Source organism: Gymnodraco acuticeps, unplaced genomic scaffold, assembly GCF_902827175.1.
Source record: "Gymnodraco acuticeps unplaced genomic scaffold, fGymAcu1.1, whole genome shotgun sequence".
Classification (NCBI taxonomy): domain Eukaryota; kingdom Metazoa; phylum Chordata; class Actinopteri; order Perciformes; family Bathydraconidae; genus Gymnodraco; species Gymnodraco acuticeps.
In genome coordinates, this window is record NW_022990368.1 from 1,582,934 (window position 1) to 1,602,338 (window position 19,405).

At 39.0% G+C, this 19,405-nt stretch overlaps 2 protein-coding genes across 2 annotated transcripts in view; one reads left to right on the forward strand and one right to left on the reverse strand.

The window, feature by feature from the left end:
- chs1 (chitin synthase 1) overlaps window positions 1-15,297 on the reverse strand; it is a 37,244-nt gene extending 21,947 nt beyond the window's left edge. The window contains 28 exon segments of the mRNA XM_034224338.1: window positions 78-162; window positions 165-252; window positions 344-413; window positions 512-587; window positions 590-634; window positions 637-653; window positions 1,227-1,289; window positions 1,291-1,336; window positions 1,339-1,383; window positions 1,556-1,656; window positions 1,968-2,029; window positions 2,031-2,090; window positions 2,791-2,887; window positions 3,099-3,195; window positions 3,461-3,485; window positions 3,487-3,639; window positions 4,221-4,258; window positions 4,261-4,338; window positions 5,264-5,299; window positions 5,302-5,326; window positions 5,532-5,563; window positions 5,566-5,647; window positions 5,649-5,691; window positions 6,094-6,155; window positions 6,157-6,297; window positions 6,712-6,902; window positions 8,595-8,731; window positions 15,224-15,297. Of these exon segments, the coding sequence (XP_034080229.1) occupies window positions 78-162; window positions 165-252; window positions 344-413; window positions 512-587; window positions 590-634; window positions 637-653; window positions 1,227-1,289; window positions 1,291-1,336; window positions 1,339-1,383; window positions 1,556-1,656; window positions 1,968-2,029; window positions 2,031-2,090; window positions 2,791-2,887; window positions 3,099-3,195; window positions 3,461-3,485; window positions 3,487-3,639; window positions 4,221-4,258; window positions 4,261-4,338; window positions 5,264-5,299; window positions 5,302-5,326; window positions 5,532-5,563; window positions 5,566-5,647; window positions 5,649-5,691; window positions 6,094-6,155; window positions 6,157-6,297; window positions 6,712-6,902; window positions 8,595-8,731; window positions 15,224-15,270 (2,042 nt within the window). The 5' untranslated portion in view covers window positions 15,271-15,297.
- Window positions 15,298-17,442: 2,145 nt separating this feature from the next.
- Window positions 17,443-19,066, forward strand: LOC117551428. The gene is made up of 2 exons (XM_034224330.1): window positions 17,443-18,303; window positions 18,444-19,066. The coding sequence occupies exons 1-2, from the start codon at window positions 17,443-17,445 to the stop codon at window positions 18,930-18,932; spliced, it is 1,350 nt and encodes a 449-aa protein (XP_034080221.1). The 3' UTR covers window positions 18,933-19,066.
- Window positions 19,067-19,405: the final 339 nt, after the last annotated feature.

Genomic DNA, 19,405 nt, shown 5'->3' on the forward strand with positions numbered 1-19,405 from the left:
TAGTTACTTTGTTTTAATTTAATGTTGCATATCCATTAATAACATGAAAAACAACTGCAGATTACTCTGTCACTGACCTGTCTACAAGCAGAATCACAGCTTTGGGTTGGAAGTCTGTGTCCCCGTCCAGAGCCAGGATGTAGGTGTTGTCATCTGAGATGAATTTCTCTTGAAGTCATTGTCATGCTGAGGCAGCAGAAAAATCTCTCCATTCATAGAGATCATACTGTCTCTGTGTGGGTTGTTCTGGCGCTGGACAAAACATGATATATTACATATTAGAATACTTTATACACATACACAAAGATAATAGCCTTTTTACACAAAGTTAGAAAAGTCTTACTGTGATCTTCTGAGGGTTCTTGACGATGTAGCCCTTCCAGCCGAGTAGATAGTACATATACATAATCTGAAAGTCACATACAGTGTGGATTGTGAAAGTCCCAAACACATTGGTGCAATTTAAAAAGTGTATATTGTCCAAGACAAACTTTAACTTGGATTACCTGGGGACCATCTTTTCTTGTTCCTGATTAGATCTTTGTCTTTTAGATGAATATAGAGCATGTTTCCTTCTGGCATAATAACATCAGCCTGCCACCGTAGGGGGTCTCAATGATCGACACATCATTGCTTCTTTGTTGGTAAACACCCTGAATGGATGGATGGATGGATTGTTGGTTATAAAGATAGATAGATAGGTGAACAGTGGATGGATGGATGGATAGATGGATGAATGGATGGATGGATACATGTAAAGATAGATGGATAGGTGAAAAGTTAGATGGATGGATAGATTGTTGGTTATAAAGATAGATATATAGGTGAACAGTTGGATGGATAGATAGCTAGATAGATAGATGGATGGATGGATGGATACATGTAAAGATAGATAGATAGGTGAAAAATTGGATGGATAGATAGATAGATAGATAGATGGATGGAGGATGGATGGATGGATGGATAGATAGATGGATGGATGGATGGATGGATGGATGGATAGATAGATGGATGGATGGATGGATGGATGGATACATGTAAAAATAGATAGATAGGTGAAAAGTTGGATGGATGGATAGATAGATGGTTGGATGGATGGATAGATGGATGGATGGATAGATAGATGGTTGGAGGGATGGATAGAGATGGATGATGTATAGATGGATGGATGGATGGTTTTATGGATACATGCCAAAGATAGACAGTGAATGGATAGGTAGTCTCACCTATACACCTCAATGACAACATGGATCAAGTCAGTGACATAAGAGTTAACCAGCCTCTTTTCGTCTCCTCTCATTCATGTAGGCATCGTCTACATAAATGTGACACTCAAGTCAAAACAATCGTTGTGTTCCTCATTTGGATCACCTCGATAGCGGTTCCAACCTGAAACCACAAAAAAACAACTGTAACAATACGAGTAAAAAGTTTACTCATCTAAGTACTTAAAGTATATTGAAGTTTACCATTTTAAAACATCATAAGTGTTTTTAAAGCCCTTGCATATTTTCTTTGATGCTGCTACACATAGGGGTCTGCAGTAACAGCGTCTCTTACCTGAACATGGAGGTGAGAATTTTCAGCATTTCATCATAGGTCTCGTGCCACATGGTGGCACAAAGATAGATCACGCATTTCTGCATGTCATCTTGACTGTAAAGGAGAACATAGGGAAAGGGAGAGGTTTTTCAGCAGAAGCTTTAAACAATTCACGATGTGACCATGAACGTCTCTCAGCAGCAGTCTAGGAAACAGTCTTTGATCTATTTTTTGCGCCTGGCGACTGTTAAGGACCCAAGGTGGCAGTTATTTCAGACAACATCCACATTTGCATGTACAGGTATTTTTATAATTCATGAAACTTTATATTTTGTTGTTGTTGATTCTAGATCATCAAATGTTTTCATCAAAACAATGTCTATGGGGAAACTGCAGAGGGAACTGTATTCTCAGATGCCTCTCACCTCTCTTGGCTCTTGGCCCGGGGCACCTTCATCTTGGTGTTGAGTAGCAGAGACAGGTCGATTGAAAGCAGATTCATAGAGGCGACGAACAAACAGCTGAGAGGTTCTCTCTATACGCTGGACCCTAAAACATGGTGAGAACATAGAGGCATATGTCTTTCTGCCTGATCTTAACATAAGAGGTCCCTGGGTGACATGACTAGTCAAATGTGCCATTGGTGTTTTGATTTTAAGTTTGACTCTATAGCTGTAGGCATTAGTTGAGCAGTTTGATTAAATAGATTTTTGAAACGTACTTATGATCTGTCCTTTTTAATTGGGTCTGTTCATCCAAATGACAAATCAAAGAAACTGGTATCTGCAGACAGATATTTGTAGTTTGTTTAGCCAGGTTTTGAGTCCACACCTTAATTTTGTTATGCTAATACAGTGGTGTGATTGTGGATTAGACTTGAGAAATTACGTTTTAAAAACTTTAACAGCAATAACTCTTTTCCAGTCACAGCGTCTCTAGACATTGCTGTGATTATAACATTTCTTTTTTATATTTCCAATCACAACTATGCTTTGGTTCATCAATATTTACAGGGGCATTGTTTCTGGGGAGAGATATTGCTGCTGACTATTTCAAATCACAAAATGTTCATGCTGTAAGCAACACAAAGAAAAGTTATATCTTACATTTTACAGGGTGCTGAATATCTCTTATTATATCATTTGGATGAACTGACCCTTTAAGGTGCTTATCGTTAATGGAGAACATGGAGGTGTGTGTGTGTGTGTGGGTGTGTGTGTGTGTGTGTGTGTGTGTGTGTGACTGTACCTTGATCTTCCATACATAGTAGGTGCATGTGACGAAGCCTGACCACATGCATACCCCCTCCAGTGCCAGCATTGAAAATGGCCATTGCAAGTAGTAGCTGTCAATCAAATAGTCCATAAACATGTTGGTAAACATTTACATTGACTGATTATATTTATACCTATACATCGATTGCTTTGCAAGGTCATTTTATCCTTACTATTTTAGAGCATTCATAAACCAAAGAGGCTGGATCATTTGTGATGAGCAAAGGTGCTAACACACAAAAAGGCATACACATTTTAAACCTGATACAAACACACACTTACCTGTTGAGTGAAGTTCGACAAATGCTCCTTGTGATTTCTAGTAAAACCACAGGGGTTGTGTTTTTATGGCTCAAGTAGACCAAGCTTTCACAAAATTCTGCAATAGAAACAAAGCGTTTTGTTTTGGTATATTTGTACTTATGTTACTCATTCTTATCACACAGGGCTTTCCTTCCTAAGTACAGAGACATGACTAACTTGTGGCCAAAGATCTTTTGAAATTCAGCCTTCATTTTGTGACATTTGGCCATACCACATCACGACTAAGGCAGGTGCAATGATTTTTCAGCTATCTGATGTACGGCTAAATTAAACTAACTTTGTTTCAATAATTATTCATATGTTTTAAATAATACGTTTACCTGTGATGCTCCCGTGCTTTGCCCCCGTTCAGTTGTTCGGCCTGAGTTAAGAAAAGTATCATTCCCAACAGAAGCACTGCGGGTCCCGTGCAACACACTGGCAGCGCAAAGCTCATCCTGACCGCATGGATCTTACAGGCCACCACACCGAACCAGTGGCAGGCCGCTGAGCAGAAGGCCTGAGAGAGCGGGCAAGAGGGACATTTATTTAGCCAACAACTAACTACACATTACTGTCAGCTGTACAATTATAATTTAGCAAGTTACTTATTGAGTTAAACCTAGTGTAATTATTAATAATCATGTTTTCTTGTAGTTGTTAAACGTTTTACACAGATTTTGAATATCTATAGAACAGTAATGAAATGTGTCTGATGAATACGTTTTAATTGGCTGCTTTAATCATGACAGATCGAGCTGTGAGCCATTCCAAACTAAAGCGTACCGATCATGCAATAAAACAACATAAAACAGGCTATTGCTTTGAGACACATTCAATTTGATACATCATGTTGCATGCTGGCAGTGGTCTGTATACATTTATCTCCTTTACTTCTATGAACATCTAAATCATGTGTTTTCCATTTGCTCAAAAGCACACTTTTGGCAGTGTAACTTTTCTTAAATGTTACTTGTGCGAGTTATTATAGATAATGCAGTGTAGCAGAGGAAGATACCCTTGACTCATGCAGTTTGTTTATAGTCCATGTATACCTTGTGCGTGTCTCTGTTTAATATGTATAGTCTCATTTCTACCTACCTGTAAGAATAACAACACTAGTCCTATTTGCAGTAATTCCAGTCCACATCCTGCAGATTAAAGTCCGACCAGGTGATGGATTTCTCAATTAGCACATGGTAGAACAGGTATACTCCTCCTGCAAACAGAACAGATGGTGTCACTGATGTAAAAAGACAATCTGATCTGAAGTTAAAATACAAACAGAAAAACCAATAAGATTGAAGTAAATATAGAATAATATGCTCTTCTATATAGAGCAGGGTGTCCGTCGGGGTCTTAAAAAGTAATTAAAAGTTGATAAATCAATTTAGCCAAAATTAAGGCTATTCAAAAGTATTACAAAGTATTTAACGGCATTTTCCAAGGTATTACATTTGTAGCTTGTTTTCAATAAGTATATAAATTGTCCAAAGAGGTTGTATTCTACAGTGTGCCTGAATGTAATCATTGCGTAGGTGTGTAGTGTGATGATTCTGTGTAGTTTATTTATGGCATCCCGTTGGGTTTGACGTCATCTGAACAGGACATCGCACGCTCACTGCTTGATTAGCGCGCAAGGTCCGTTTACGCCGGTTGTTAAACAACATCGTTATGGGGAAATGCAAGTTTGCGTCCAAATGGTTGGAAGATAAGGAGGAAGGACAATCAATACTGTATATAGTCAATGTGAGGTAAAGTGTGTCGCCAATGTAACCGGTTTTAAAACTCAAAGTGGTCTTAAAATGTATGGAAAGGGTCTTAAAAGTTATTACATTTGACTTCAGGATTCCTGCATATACCTAGAGGAATAAAAGCATTTCTTGAGCAAAATAAAAAGCATAGCTTATAAAATTGAAAACTACAACTGAAGCCTTCATCACAGCCGGAGAACATCCTCTGCAATCCTTCTTCATCTCTAACATCACAAGCCGGTTTGTTCACAACGTGAATGTTGGAAATATGATAACCACAAAGCCTGGCAATACACAGTGATGCTGGTTTTGATAATACTCTTGTAATATTATTTTGCATGCTTTTATTAGTCGTATATGTTGACACAGACATTGAAATGAGAAAATTACCTATCACTATTATCCTCAGAATACTACTGATGACAACACAAAGTCCCTGTATCCATCCATGTCCTTTCAAGAATTCCTGCAGGGGGAAAGAGGAGAAATATTTTCTGATCATGTCAAGTCAATGATATACACTTGTTTGTTTATACTCCATATGGCCCAAAACGGTTTAAAATCCAGCTAAATCTCTATCAGATCTAGTCCACATGTACACAGATATTTTTTTATACAAAATGGAAAGTTGCAACAACTAAAAAGGAGAACATTTTACCGGCATGCGATTAGTAGCTTGCAGTGGATTTCCCACCAGCAGAGGGAGATGAGGAGTGAAGAGAAAATCCCAATGGCAACGTACACAAAGCAGTCGGTGCCCTGTCGATCCACAAAGTGATGACACGCGAACATAGTAGTCGACCCCCAGGAGGCAGAGTAACCTGAGGGTTTTCACAGTTCGGTAGTTATTAAGTATCAGAAGTTTGTATAACTCTCATCAAACCAGTTTAGTGACATTTATAAATGACAGCATTTTGAAAGAAGAAAACATAATGTCGACAAGACTGTGTCTTCTACTAACATAATGTTGAAATGTTATTATTTAACAATAACCATATCTGGCAAGTTTCACATGTTCCCTTCATCATAGAGACAGATGTCGGCAAGTATTTCATTGTTTTATGCCACTCATCAACCCTAACCAACACCCTGTGACTCAGGTGGACCCCCTATGAGTGTACGGAGTTTCATAGTAGTACATTACTAGAGATAATAGTTTGAAAATAATGGATGAAGCATGCTGAAAGTTTTGCAGAAAGAAAGTAAAGTAAATGGTTGTACCTGTAACTGTGAGAATGAGCGAGCAGATTGGGAACAGGATTTTCCATTTGTCTCCCTGCAGTCCTGTATACTATCTGCAGAATGCAGACACAATTGCAAACTCCTCCGCTGATGAAGAGGTTAGTCAGCACGTCAAACTGAGGCATAACTACTAGCACCAGGAGGGAAGTACCAAGAGATACCAGACACTCAATGCCACAGATCTGAAAAAAAGACAAAAACACATCATACTTAAAGAAGTTATACGTATCAAATTGAAGCATCATCGCTAAGATTCCTGAAGGTATTCATATTGGCAGTTAGGAACTTGTTTCTTGCTTGTTGTATGTGCAGCCTTTTAGGTTTTGAAGTTATTTATAATCATGTTTAAGGTTTAGTATGGCTGCATTTTGTATTTAATCTGGACCATTGAAGTATTCCCTAAATATTCTGCCTCATAAAGATGAATGATCTGAGTAGTATAGCAATACATAATGAAAGACAAGTAAAATAAATGGGTCTGTAAAGTCCTGCCATGTAGTTTGTAAATAAGGAGTATGATATACATGTTTCATCATATTTGTTGCAAAGCATATCAGATACAGTATTATGAGAGTATGATTTAGAAAAAAACGTACAAATGCCATGGTCTTCATTTTTGGCTGGATGAAGCTCTTGAAGCTACACCTCCACAGTGACTTCAAAAACACCAGGAAGTTGGGGCAGATCAGGCAGAAAACCAACATCAGCATGTAGAACTGTTTCTCCTTGCGGGCTGCGCATGGAGGGTCGGAGCTGGACAGTGTGGACAACACCAAAGAGAGAGCCCTGATTCAAAGATGTGGAAGAAAAAACAGAGTTTGGGACAAATGAAACAGAATACCAAAATGAAGCGTAACATTTCTCAAATCAAATGTTATTATAAAACCCAAAAGTTACACTTTGGGTTCTTTACAGTGTATACAGATCAACAACACATCAAAACACATAAAAAACCCCACAAGATTACAGCATAGAACAATCCAAATGATAACAGTTCATAAGGCAGCTCTTAAATGTGTAAATGGTTTTCTGCGTCCCTGACAAAAACACAGAGCTTGTTCCACAGATAACTACTCATAAACTAGTTATTCAATTGTTTTTCTCACTCGTCTCTCCCCGAATTCAGATTTGCATGGACCCTGAAAGAGTGCACTTTGACTTGTCACTGCCATTGCTTTTGAGTGCAGTTACAGTAAAGTCCTTTGTGGTAGCGGTACTTCCTGTTAATATGAAGAAGACTGGTAACTTTAAGGACATCTCGTTGCTTTCTTCACATCATTTACCTTCACATCAATGAGGAAGTTCTTTGGGTTCTTCACTTTGATTATATTGATAAACAGAGGACAGTTATATTTAATGACTGAGCATAGTCCTGTGATTCATCATCAAGAAAAGAGAAGGCCGAAGGAGGAAGATGATGAATTGAAACGGGAATAGAGGCAGAACTGAGGGGGCAGACGATACAAACGCATGCACATACTGCAGTTACAGATGTGATAGAGAGTACATGAAGATGGACACCTGCAAAGAGAGAGAGACAGATACAGAAACAACAGATACTGAGAAAGACAAATATAGTTTGGTACAGAGAGGTCATTCACTCTAAGCCCTACCCTACCCTACCATAAATAGTACTAATGTTTTTCATGTCGGACACAGACAGATAAGACACACAAGGTTTTTAAAGATTACAATTCTGACGGAAAAAAGTTTGAAGTACAATCACTGGACCATGAACACATTTAGAATATACACAACTTTAGTCTCATGCTGTTTTGACTGAGTTATACAACATTACATAAACCGTTTGTATCCATTTACAGCCGTTTATAATCCCCAAGGGTCAGTTAAATATTTCCCAACTCTCAGATGTAGGCTACTGTAAGACAAGACTTGTATCATCATTTACATCAACAGCACACTATAAAGCCACAATACAAGAAGCCTTTTATCTGCATTAAACAGCTGCTAGTAAGACTTGTGTATATAATGGGTATTTAAATGAAGACATTTCATTCAATTGCTGTAGTTACAAAAGGAATCAAAAGCACCTACAGAAACTTCAACCTCATCAAAAAAGAAGTGTCTGAACCAATCAATTTGACTTTCACGCAAAATGTCATTTTAAGCAGAATAACTGCATCGTGTAATAGATTCAAACCACAGACATAGAAATCAAATATTAAAAAAGAACGCTTTTATTTTTAAAGGCTTTCTTGGGTAGACCAGAAAGAAAACATCACTTAAAAGAGATGAACGCGTACCTATACCTTTTTTCAGAGTCTCCTTGTGAAAAACGACACACTGGCTTTTATCAAAGAAGGTTGTGAAGCTAAAATGTGATCATTGTTATAAACGTAAGGCTTCACGTTTAGTGTCAGGAACTCTGTGATGTTCTGTTAGCCTCGACATCAGAGATGAAAATAGGAATTACATAAAAAGAGTCGTAGACGGACAGATAGGCGGACAGATAATCCTACCTTTGAGACAATGGCACTGGTCAAGACGGCCAGCCCCACAACCGCAGCCACCAGGTTCTGAGCCAGCCTGAAACATTTTCTCTTACTTTCCTTCTCCGCTCCTATTGGGTTCAGGTTGAACGGATCCCATGTTTCCCTGAGATACACACACGGACAGATATTCATTTTATGTATCATCAAAGTTGTCCACTGTATCAAGGTCAGACTGTAACTTAACTATCAGGGCTCGACATTAAGGACTGCCCGATGGCCCGGGGCCATCTAGTATTTAGCTCGGGCAATGAAGCCTCACCTGCTGGTTGCCCGATCGGGCAATCTATTATGCCAGTATCATGCAGCTCGCGGATCCAGTAATGAGTGACCCGACAGTAAAACTAAACATATCTATAACTAGTTTAGGTAGTTTGAGAGGTAATTAAAATAGCTACGTGTGATATTCTAGCCTGAAGTGTGTGTTTTGTCCGCTCACCGCTGCAGGTGATTATGCAGAGCTGCGTGTCGACTCGTCAGCAGCAGCTGATCTCTCTCCCGTCAGATTAGACTTTACTCGCGTTTATGTCCATATCGACCAGATCTAGCTGGTTCTAGCTAATGATATGACTACCTGCTTATTAAAAGACACCTAAACAATAAGTGTCGATATGCAACCGGGTGAGGCCACAAAGTATAGCGCAGCATTATGCATTTGTTTACACCGGAACCCCGAGGCATTACCAACAGATCAACGCACAATCAACCCATACAGGACATCTCTTTCTTTAGACATTAGAATTGACTATTCTTGTCTGTCACATACTCTTCTTGTCTGTCACATAAGTGGCGCAACTGAAGCGGTATTGCGCTAAAGGGAAATTATTTTGACCGAAGAGATTTAGATTTGCCGGCTAACGGGAAATCTGACGTCGCCATTTTGTGTGCTTCGCGGATGCGCTCGGCTCCTCTCGACTGCTGCTCGGTCAGCTTCCGGATGAGGAGGCAGGCATTCGACCAACTTACAGTAGATAACTTTACAAACATTTTTAACAGGGGCCATAATAGTGTAAATAATGTTTGTTTTGGCAGTTATAACTGAATGTAATGTTTTCTCCTTTTTACATCTGGGAAGGCATTTGCCTCCATCAGATGGAAAGTGTCTTGACCAACAACTTAAGTATTTCTTATAGCTATGCAGGGCATGCAAGCGAGCAAACACAAACAAACAAGTGAAATGAAGAATACAATTGAAATTGTACAATATAATATTGTGGTCGTTCATCTTATAATTCAGTCTAGAGAACCAGACAGCATCTACAGTAAGACCTGCAAAAATCTAAATGTTCTAGGGTGAGGCCCCCCAAACCCTTCGTGCGTAATTTCGTCCGCACATTTTTCAGGGCAATCTCTATTGGGCTCAGGGCCATCTGTAAATTAGCTTAGATGGCCCACAGGGCCATCTCCCAAAATCCTTAATGTCATGCACTGACTATAGATTTGAGTTTTATGTATTCTTACATCACGTTATTTGAGTATATAACATTACAGTAGTTGGTAGTGTTAGGGTAACCATAATGTACCTTGTAGAAATGAAGCTTAGCGCAAGTTCAACCAGGAAGACCGTCTTTACTCATTCATGTATTTCTATCTCCATGTTTCTACTCTCTCTCCTCTCAATAAGTGACCGGGGGCGTCACTCTTCAGCTTAGCCAATCACTTCGCTCTATTCCCAAGAGCCTATCATAGCGTGCCGTCAAACCCTTTAAACTCTGCTCTTTCCCCTCCGACAGCTGTCATTTCAGGTGACTCAACGCAACCCTCCTCCACCCCTTTTCACCTCCCGTCCCTCCGAATCTAGGGTCAAGCTAAACCACTCCTCCTCAGACCGACCTAACTATCCATTCACCACCACCAGTGTCTAGACCCCGGGGGGTTTTCATCGGATCGGTTCTACCCTCCCGAATGATACTTCCTGCACAACGGGGCCTAATCGCCAAAACTACTGTCACATTCATTTGTGTATCTGCGCATTAAATATGTATCATCACATCAAAACCGTCTCTCCTGATTGAAGTTTAGTTAATCAAAACTGTGAAACTGAAATTATCTTAAAATGGGAGCTTGTAGGTTCCCCAGAACAAATGTGTTTTACAGTTATCAGGTGCAACTGAATGCCAGCCTGGCTTCAGTCAGTGCAATATATAAGTTACATTTGATTTTAAACATTAAAACAATCTGACACTATACTGTCCAAAAGGGCTGGTCATCATATAACCAGCCCTTTTGGTTGGGGCGGTGGTGGCGAAGTCGATAGGGACTTGGCTTGGCAACTGGAAGGTCACCAGTTCAAGTCCTGGCAAGACCAAGTGCTACCGAGGTGTCCCTGAGCAAGGCACCATTCCCCACACTGCTCCCTGGGTGCCGTTAAAAATGGCAGCACACTGCTCCTAACACTAGGATGGGTCAAATGCAGAGAAACAATTTCACCACGAGGGATTAATAAAAGTCCATCTTAATCTCTTAACCAGAGTATTTCCTTATCCCGGTTTTACAGAATCACTCTCCTCCATTTCTACCCAAAACAGATGAATTTGTTTAGCAGCTAGATCACAACATGGCAAGCTCTTGGGAGAAAAGCCATTCTCAGTAAATACCATATTGTGGAATCTCTGCCAGGAAACACATTCCCACTGTTGCACGCTATTTAAGTGCAACATCGAGTTCAACCCATTTCCCAACTTGGGATAAATAAAGTAATTATCTTTTTCTTACAAAACAAGATTGAGTTTATATCTATATGATATTCAGAGAAAACCTAGTGCTGTCTAATTGTAGCCGACTGTGCAATTGAGTGACCTAAATGTAGAGGTCATAGGTCATAAGATGTGGTTATAAGGAAATGTTTGATAATAAACAGGAGAACCTTCTGACCTGTCACAAGGAAGCTAATGGGACCAAATAAAGATGTTTAGTATCGTATAATAATGATAATAATGATTGGATGATGGGAGTCATGATCAGGGCGGGGTTTTGGTTGCCTCTTCATAAGGTGCAATAGATAATTATAATTCCTTTTATTAGTCTACCAATCCATCACAGACAGCACTCTCAGAGGGTCAGGGTACAGAATCATTTCATACAAATAGAGTTGACATTTTAGTTTATATCTCTGTGCCTCCCCACCAATTTGCAGGGTGTGGTTTGTCTTTCCTGGTTTGATAACGCTTTGCAATCTTTGACTTTGCCATGGCAACTATCAAAAATACCAGCTGAACTGGGTGCACACTGCAGTATGTTTGAGCCACGCTGGCAGAAGATGTGTGAAGAAGATGAAGGTGCGTGCGTGCACAAAGTGACGCACTCTTTACCTTAATGATGCATAATAAGCTGACATCACACGAATAGCCATGAAAAGCTGCTGCTTTAAGAAGAGCAAATACACGTTCTTAAAGAACTTCAGCTCTCTGAAAAACACCATTTATTGTTTTTGAGGTTCTGGGGAAAGCCAATCTTTAATTTGTATTAATTAGTTCCAATTATAGTATGTTATAATACCATTTATACAAGTCCATTTAACAGAAAGGCATGTTGCCAAAGAGATTTTGGAATCAACATTAAGTTTCTCATGCTGCAAAAACCTGCTGGCATCATTCTACTAAGGGTCATTTTTTGTATTTCCTCTTGTTAGTTATTTATCTTCCCAGCTACAGTACGTAAGCTTTGTTATAGTGGTCACCTGCCCCGAAGCTTGGCAGTAAACATGAAGACTAGCTGAGACCTACAAAGACCTACCACTTCACACACATTCTTTAGTATTTCACAGTCAACGCTGAACGGCAATTGTTTTGTGTTCTTGTACCAAAGCAAATATTGACGCCAATGCAGTGACATTCTTCTTCTTCTTCTTCTACTTCTCACAATCTTTATATATATAAGCGCACAAGTTATGTAAGGCAGTAAAGGAAAAGTATGGTAAATATAGACCATTTTGCCTAGTTTATTCACAAAACTCAAGGCCCAAAATCCAATTTCGGCCCTATTGCACATTCTTATATTAAGTATCTCAATCATTTTAAGACCACCTTGCTGTAGCTGCAAAGTAATTGATTACTTTGCATCAAATTACAGATGTCAGGAGTCTGTGTGGCTGAATAGCATAACAAAATGTATGCATCATATTTCAGCATGTTGGATGGCCGATAGTTTACTTGTGATTTTACAGATTTTATGTGCAGACGATTGCATGCCAGAAGGCTAGTTGTTTTGAACATAAAAACATTGTATTTTGTCTTTTATTTCAATAGCCCACACAACTATTGACACGTCATGTCCAGTCCTGTCAGACAGATTGTGAGTGTGTTAGCATGCTCAATGGTCAAAAGGGTTTTTATTTTGCTTCACTAAATCATCCCTGTCCAACCACAAAACTCACTATAACTTTGAACATGCACAAATACACACACACTACCTCCCATCAAAGACTGCAGCCAAAAATATCATATGTTATTTATTTGTATATTTATTAAGTATCAAACAGATTTTTGTAGTAACTATTTATTTTAAACATTGTAGCTTTATTAAATAATCTTTAAAAAAGTGCATTTAAGTGATGACCCTGATTATTGCTACTATCTCTGCTTTATCACTGCTTTTGGATGTGTTCTTATTTATGTACTGCAGTGAGAGATGCCATCTGAATTTTGTTACACTGATGTGTGATGACAATAAAGATATTCTATTCTATTCTATGATGGCAGAAAGCAGAAGGCTAAAATGGACGTGCAACAATTAAATCAAAGATATTCTATTCCATTGATTAACAACAGGTCAATAAACTATGGGTTTGACCCTTGATGCAATCTCATTTCCGAGTATTGCCCCTACACAGTTGGACACACCTTGTTTAGATACAAATTACAGTGTTAGCTGCTGACGGGGCTGAAATGTGTCCAAGGGCCAGTGTGTTGACTCAGAGTTTCTAAGGGAGGAATATAACTATTGACCCATGAAGCAAATGACCTCCTGCTGTGCTCTGTGCTGAGTCATGGTGGCGTCAGTCTTACACTGAATGGACTCCTGTATTATACCGTCACATTCCTTCATGTTTACAGAATAACTAACTGATCAGATTTCTTTCTCTACCATACAGCGGGAAATAAATCATCTTCTAGTATTCTCAGAGTTTACATTACTATTCAACACATATTATTTGCTTTTTAAAGTTGAGGGTCTTCAAAATCATTATTAGTTGATGAAAATCTGAGTTGTTTTCCTATGAAAGTTTTACCTAATCATATGTAGGAGCAAGCAGAGTATAATTATATTTAAAAAAAATCTTAACCCAGAAGCTACTCCATTGTTTTAACCTGCGAGAGATACCAACATGCAGGATGTGATTAAAACTGTGGTGCGTATTTAACATTTGAAATGGAGCAGCACTCCCCGAGCAGCAGTCAGTATCTGCGGGGATGATATTAGCCAAAGCAATAAAGAGAGCACAGCATTGCACAAGGGAAATTAACTGCTTCCTTTTACTGTAAATTATACCAACTAGAAACCTGGTAATACAATACTTCCTGAGATGTTACTCTGCACACAATTTAATGATAATATGTATTGCCAATATCTATCTCGCTAACAATTAACCTCCTAACAATGATGAAAGTGGCGGGGTGCCTGCAGACAGGATGTGAAGAAGCTGCCTGCTTTAAAGCTGATCGTTCATATATTTCTTTCTAAATCTATCTCACTAATACAGTCAATAACACAACTTTAAAGCTTTAGAAAGAAGGACATGATAAATGCATTTTTAAAAATGGATTATAGTTAAGCACATTAAAGCTAAATTGTATATTTAACCTCTTTTTTTATAACTGTTGTACTTTTCTATGTTTGACCATCTGGACATAACGTGGATAACTTCTACCTAAAAACTAGGGATATAAATGAATCCAAATGTAATGCTATACATTATAAATGAATGATGCCTCCTTAACATCGTTTGTTATGGTTTTCTTTATGGATTTGCACAGTAACATTTCTAAAAATAACGTTTTCACTTATCCTAAATAGCATTCTATCAGTTTTCACTGGGTTAGTTGAGCAGCATACAGCTCTTATGGTGTGGTATTTTAACTGTGATGTAATAATCAGAGCAGCAATTCATTTAGTAGTTGATGGAAAATATACTTGATAGTTGATCTATTTTGATTATTCAACTATTTTGGATATCAATGATCGATTGTTTAAGTAGTTATTTCAGAAATACCTCAGTAACATTCTTTATAGTTAATAATCTATAACAATGTGAAGCCTCTGTGTCGGCCCTGCTTCTTTAAAGTCTTAATCCGGAAACAAATTGGGACAACACATTTGCATTCCTATCATGCGTCACATCACAGAACCAATTTAGTTTGAACCAAAAAGCCTCACAAACACAACATGGGTTGAACAAATACAAATAGAAGTTTGAGTTTTCCAGTTGTATAATTGTAATCAGACAGGCATATTAAGAACAGTGGTAGCTGGGCCTGTCATCCACATACATACATTCATATGATTCCCCCATTTCAACTTCAGTCACCACATTTCATAAAGCATAAATAACACATGATGAACTTTAAATAAAAAAGCAGCATGTACTGAACGTTTTTACCTGTGTCTTCCCTCTCTTTTCTTGCCTCTGAATTTCAGTTCCTCCATCTTGCTTGTCTACTCCGCTCCTTATGGTAGAGTCTGTGTGTCAAAGAGGGAAGATATTCAGAGTTTTTACGATGGATACAAAGTGTATTAGGGCTGTCAAACGATTACATATTTTAATCAGATTAATCACATCTTAAACATTTATTAATCATGATTAATCACCATTCGAACTATGTCCAAAATATGCCATTTATTTATGTATATTGTTGTGGGAATGGAAAGATAAATGAAAGAAGGCGGATATATCCATTTCACATACAGTATGTAGGCCTATGTATGTTTATTATAACATTGTTCTGTGTGTCAAAATGAAAGACAGCCCACACACCTATCAATCATCACACCGTGGGGTCTTATTTCATTAATGTTGTATCGATGTATATAGAGATGTACAGCAAAAGTATTCTCCGTCGGGACTTCCTGCAACAACACCACCGCCCGTTATCTTGATTCTGATTGGCCAGAAGACATTATCAAATATGTTCTATTGAGAAGACGATCACTACGTGACAAAAGTTTTCAAAACCGTTTCTAGTCTTCGGTATTTCCAGACTGATAGTAGGGCCTACTGAAATCAATCTTACTAACTGCTGTCTGTGCAATTTACTCTGCGCGAGTTGGCGGACTTTATTTTTTGCTTACTTTAACATCATTTTTCATGGTGGGGCTGGGTCATTTTTTTAATGTGGTGCCTTTGGTGTCCCCAGTACAAAATATGTTGTTTTTTGTCTAAATCTGGACAAATACTAATTACATTTTGTTTTTAATGTGTGTTAAATTGTTAATTTATTATTAATACAATGATATGCACATCTAAGTTTTTTTTTTCATTTTAAAAGCATTGGTTAAAGGGATATCGAGGAGTTTTTCCATGTCCCCACTGCTGGTCATTCAACTTAGATCTAAAATATAGCTATTAAAAACAAAATTAATTTATAAATATTTATTATTATTTTATTTAACTTGTCAAAATCTATCTAATCAAATAATGTTTTTATTCAAATTGTAAAAAAAATATTAAAAAATAAGGTTTAATGTTTGTCCCCGAGGGTCGCTGTCCACCCTGTTGAGCTGTGTATCTGTCCCTTTAAGAAAAATACATATTTCTCAGTGACATCACACCTATGAAATTAAATGACACCAGAGGCGGGAAATTCAACTGAGGTAAGCTGTGTGGGTTTCTACTGCTCTTACAACTGATTTGGATGTTTCTGTCAATTTTGTTTGATGTGTTTGAACATAACATGTCCAACCTGTTAGGCCTAAGTATGAAGGATATTAATCAATTCTATTATTTTAAAAGTTCCTTTAAAAAGTGATTGATTCCTCATAAAGTATCCAAGGTCATGCTAGCAAATATGCTAACACAGGCAGGGTAAAGGCTAACTTTTGCTCAAAAGGTCCACCCTGTTAGTGTCCACCCTGTTAGGCTTATTCAACTAACAGGGTGGACAACATCCTAACAGGGTGGACATGTAAGTATTGTTTACTTATTACAACATTTGTTAATATTATATTAATATTATATTATTTATTGTTATATTATTATATTACTATTATAACATTATAATAATGTTTTTATAATATAATAAATGATCACCACCATTAGATCTATAGGCACAACACAAACTGCTGCAAAAAATCCTAGGGAAACACTGATGGGTATATTATCTAGTATATTATGTACACAATGATTATAGGTATAGTACTTAAAGTAATGGCATGCATTTGTATAGGAATGGCAGTCATTTGCATTCAGGGCTCTTGGATTCTCCAAGAAGAGGGGGATGTTGGACAGGGATGCAGACCTAATACTTTTCAGAGGAAGAAGAGTTCAAGCAGTCTAGAAAGTAAAGCCAGTATCCATACCTTCTTTCTTCGTGATGACGTGAGTCGTATGACAACTGGGCGCAAGCAGACCATCACAGTGAGGAAGAAGAAGATGCAGAAGCGACTGCTTTCTGACACACTCAAGAACCTTCACAGGAAATTTGGATCCGAAAACTCAGACAACGTGTCATACTGTCTTTTTTGTGCATGTCGGCTATTTTGGGTCGTGGCCCCTACTGATGCTGATCGGGCCACGTGCCAGTGTAAAACCCATGAAAACCTCCAGTTCATGGCTGACACCCTCTACAGCCATGGGATTGTCGTCTCCAAAATATTGAGGAGATGGTTGACCGCACTGTCTGTGCCACAGAAATGAAAGCTTGCGCCTATGGTGATTGTGTAGAGTGCCGCCTCACCACTCACCCAACCCTGAAATCAGCCACAGAGGAAATTGTACAAGTTGTACAATGGTCTACTGAAAGGACAGGTGAGGAAGAGAGGAAGACCATTACGCTTAAAAACGAGGTCCAGAGCACTGAATCAGACCTGGTCAGCAAATTTCAAGAGAATCTATTCAAATTCCGTAAGCACCTTTTTAACATCAGGTGGCAATACAGTGCTTACAGACAGCTACGGGAAAGCCTCCAAGCCAACGAGTGCTTAATCCACATCGATTTCAGTGAAAATTACTCTTGCAAATATCACAAAGAGATCCAGTCTGTGCATTTTGGAGGGTCCCATCAACAGGCAACGCTGCACACTGGTGTACTGTACACCACTGAACAGACACCACTGTCATTCTGTTCAATCTCATCCTCACGACGACATGACCCACCAGCGATCTGGGCCCACCTGGAGCCTGTCCTGGAGATGGTGAAGACCAAGTGTCCAAAGGTGGAAAGGCTTCACTTCTACAGTGATGGCCCGGCAACCCAGTACAAGCAAAAGGGAAACTTTTACTTTCTCTCCACTGAGCCATTCAGGCTTGGTTTCAAAGAACTGACCTGGAATTTCTTTGAGGCCAGCCATGGCAAAGGAGCTCCAGATGGCATCGGAGGGACATTGAAGCGGTCAGCGGACCGAATTGTGCGCTTGGGGGAAGATGTTCCAGATGCCATCACTCTTTTCAAAAAACTCAAGAGACTGGAATCAACAGTGGAGCTCTTCTTTGTCAGTGAAGAGGAAGTTGAAGCAAAAACAGAGGTAAAGATGCCCCCCCCCTGCAAAAACATTCACAGTAGTCAAGTATTTTGAGGCCTCTATACGTTGATAGTTATTGTTATTGGCCAAATATTTTGAATATTATATCTCATACTACTGTATATCCTCTCTTTTCACCTCAGGTCCCTGCTCTGACACCTATTAAGGGCACAATGAGGATGCACCAGGTGATCAGCGTCTTACCTGGGCATATCAAGTACAGGGACATCAGTTGTTTCTGTCAGAGGCAGGATGGTCCACTGGATTGTGCCTGCTTCGACCTGAAAGTAGCTACTGTGAATGGAGTTCCTGTGACCCCCCCAAATCAGAATGAAGAGACCCCATGGCGACCAGCGGCAGTTGACAGCACACACATTGGAGGGTGCGTCATTAAGTATGACGATGATGTGTACCCTGGCATCATCATGGACGTGGAGGGCGATAGCATTCAAGTGAAGTGCATGCATAGAAATGGAGTAAACAAATACTTCTGGCCAAGACCACGTGAAGATGTCAGCTGGTATGCAGAGGAACAACTTATCTGTCTTATACCAGAGCCAAAGGCACTCAACAAGCGCTCAGTCCAACTTGAGAAGCTTACATGGAAGTACCTAGAAAATAACTTTATGTAAACTAAAAATGTACTCGAAGTTATGCACGATGATCAGAGCTCTTGGTTAAGGTGTTCAGGCTACCAAACCCAGTGGTGTTCCACAAGCCACTGGTGGTGGCAAAAAACGAGCATGATTATAGTTGGCCTCAGCAAAGTGCCTCATAAAGCCTTTGCCTACCTGTTTGAGCCCTCCAAGTTTTGGTGTTGGCCTTTCTTTTTACGTGATTTTTTTTATTAGAAATTCTGCTGAATAAATTTATGAAGCAAATTACTGTCTTCTTCATTAGCTGCCATTTTCCTCAGTCTCCAACGTAGGGCAATAGCCTACTGTACGTGCCCCACAGCAGGAAAATATTATGACATCACACAGACTTGCTCACAGGTCCTAGGGGCGTACCAAAGACCCCAAATCAAATTCTGATATATTTTTTAATTCTGTTAATATTTGTTGCTACTCTAAAGTACACATTCTATAAGAAAACCCTGCAACCA

What these genes read in the sequence shown, in the direction of transcription:
- LOC117551428 (XM_034224330.1), top strand. Translation starts at nt 17,443, where the DNA reads ATGGTTGACCGCACTGTCTGTGCCACAGAAATGAAAGCTTGCGCCTAT. An exon ending in AAGTTGAAGCAAAAACAGAG is followed by an intron (nt 18,304 to 18,443) that starts GTAAAGATGCCC and finishes TTTTCACCTCAG; the next exon opens with GTCCCTGCTCTGACACCTAT.